Here is a 2,597-nt window from a genome sequence, read left to right on the forward strand (position 1 = left end):
ACCCTCTAACAAGCCAAACTCGACTTTATCATGACTAACCAACATCATCATTATTCCCCCCCTCAACCTCTCCCCCATGTGGGACGCAGCACACACCTCTCCATCCTGTGGTCGCCCTTGCCCACCACCTCACCCCCCCCCCAGACAAGATAAACAGTCCCTGCCATAATCTGTAAACATTCCCACCCCCTCCATGCCTCAAGTCTTCCTGTCTACCTCCACGCTCCTTCCCCTCCTCCCACTGCCCAAGTGATGGATGTTTACAAGAGAATTTTGAAACTCAAGCCTCGGTCAACCACCCCTACTGACCTACCCGTTAAGATTTACAAAGAATGTGCTCCTGAACTAGCCACTCCTCTCTGCTCAATAATAAATGCAACTCTCTCTCAGTACTTATGCCCTGTTGACTGGAAAACATCATTTGTCACACCCATCCCTAAAACTGCCAGCCCACAATCACTAAATGACCTCAGGCCCGTTGCTATCACACCCATCTCTAGCCTCATCTGTGAAGACTTTGTGTTTGACTGGGCATACAACAAAATCAGTTCCTTCTTAAACATTCAGCAATTTGGCAATATCAGAGCCACCTCCACCTCTCACTACCTAGTCAGCTTCCTTGATTTCATTCATAGTCACCTGGACAAACGGAACACCTCTGTAGCAGTTGCTTTTGTAGACTTCAAGAAAGCTTCTGATCTAGTTGACCACACTGTTGTCATCAACAAAGCCATCAATCTGGGTCTTCCCTCTCACCTGACAGCATGGCTGGCTGACTTCCTCACGGGAAGCCGGCAAGCTGTACGTTTTCAGAAACAGACATCCTCTTACCAACAGCTAACGTGTGGCGTCCCTCAGGGCATCAAGATGGCTCCACTGTTTCCTGATACTGATTAATGATGCTCTGACAAACACCCCTCACTGCTGGAAGTATGTGATGACTGCACCATGGGTGTGTCACTCCACAACAAAAACCCAGACTACTCAGCACTTCAAACAACGTTGAACAGCCTGCAAGAGTGGTCGGCGGAAAGCAGAATGACAATCAACCACACCAAAACTGTAGTAATGCATATCTGCACCCCTCAGCAGCAGTGCCCCCTTCCCCCCCGAGCTCTCCCTGGATTCTCATCCCCTCCAGGTACAGTGGAGACTCAATACTCGAACATCTAAATAGTCAAACTTTTCAGTAGTTGAACACAAAAGTTCAACTTAATACTCGAAAAAACATCTATTAGTCGAACGTCCATCCATGTGGCTGTAAACAAAGAGTCTCTTCCTTCCCGCCGGCTCACGCGCCCCACCGGGCCACCGCAGCCAGTTTATCCTTTGCTGTTGTAAAAATAACATTGTCCTGCGCTTTCTCTTTGCATTTTTTTTTTCTCATTTAGAACCTTAAGCCCCGTACACAGTATGCATCATGATGCTCGCAGTGTTGAATGGACGTGTTGAAAAACGACTTTTTCAACACGTTGCTGCATCACCAACGTGATGCTGGGCCGATCCGATTTCAGGAGTCTGAGCCAAGGAATATACAGAGAGGAAGTTGTGGTGTGGGTTAAAGTTTGGAGGACAGCGACGGTGCTGCCATCTGTTGGAAGCGAGTACTTTCATAGAAAACGTTGTTAGGAGTAACTTAAAATTTTTACCATGCTTCTTCCCCCACCCCTTATTTTTCCCTGCATTCTCTCGTGATTATGAACTTATAAGGCAAATAAAACATGTTCATATACATATATATATATATATATATATATATATATATATATATATATATATATATATATATATATATATATATATATATATATATATGTGTGTGTGTGTGTGTGTGTGTGTGTGTGTTTTCTGCCCGCCTCCGCCTGGGCCACACCATACTCCTTACTTGCATCGCATACGTCGACTGTCTCATGACCACTTCTGCCCTTGGTGTAGGACTACCCCTGAGGCCATGGAGCATTTCCTGCTTCATTGCCCACACCTCCTCTCTCAACAAACTGCATTACGCTCCCGGCTCTCAGCCCTGGCCATCACAACACTCAACCTGCCCACCCTCCAGGCAGCCTCAGGCGTTCACCCCTCCCGGCAACCTGCTGTCCTTCGCCTTACTTGTGCTTTCTTGAGAAAGACCGGCCAGCTACCACGCCTGTGATACCCTCACAGGACTACCCCAGGGCTCATAAGAATTCAATAGAGGCCACGAAAATCTATGGATCCTTATGAGCCCTGGGGTAGTCCTGTGAGGGTATCACAGGCGTGGTAGCTGGCCGGTCTTCCTCAAGAAGGCACAAGTAAGGCGAAGGACAGCAGGTTACCAGGAGGGGTGGACGCCTGAGGCCGCCAGGAGGATGGGCAGGTCAAGTGTTGTGATGGCCAGGCAGAGCCGAGCGTAATGCAGTATGTTGAGAGAGGAGGCGTGGGCATTGAAACAGGAAATGTTCCATGGCCTTAGGGGTAGTCCTACACCAAGGGCAGAAGGGGTCACAAGACAGACATAGGCAATGAAAGTGAGCACTGAGCACTGAGCGTGGTGTGGCCCAGGCGGAGGTGGGCAATGGTTGATGTGCCTTGCGCTCCCGTGACTGACTGACTGTTTG

At 48.5% G+C, this 2,597-nt stretch overlaps 1 protein-coding gene across 1 annotated transcript; it reads left to right on the forward strand.

Annotated features, from left to right (window-relative positions):
* The first annotated feature begins 252 nt into the window (after positions 1-252).
* Positions 253-897, forward strand: LOC123506813. The gene has a single exon (XM_045259161.1). The coding sequence runs from the start codon at positions 253-255 to the stop codon at positions 895-897; it is 645 nt and encodes a 214-aa protein (XP_045115096.1).
* Positions 898-2,597: the final 1,700 nt, after the last annotated feature.

Source organism: Portunus trituberculatus, chromosome 2 (assembly GCF_017591435.1).
Source record: "Portunus trituberculatus isolate SZX2019 chromosome 2, ASM1759143v1, whole genome shotgun sequence".
In the NCBI taxonomy this organism is placed as follows: domain Eukaryota; kingdom Metazoa; phylum Arthropoda; class Malacostraca; order Decapoda; family Portunidae; genus Portunus; species Portunus trituberculatus.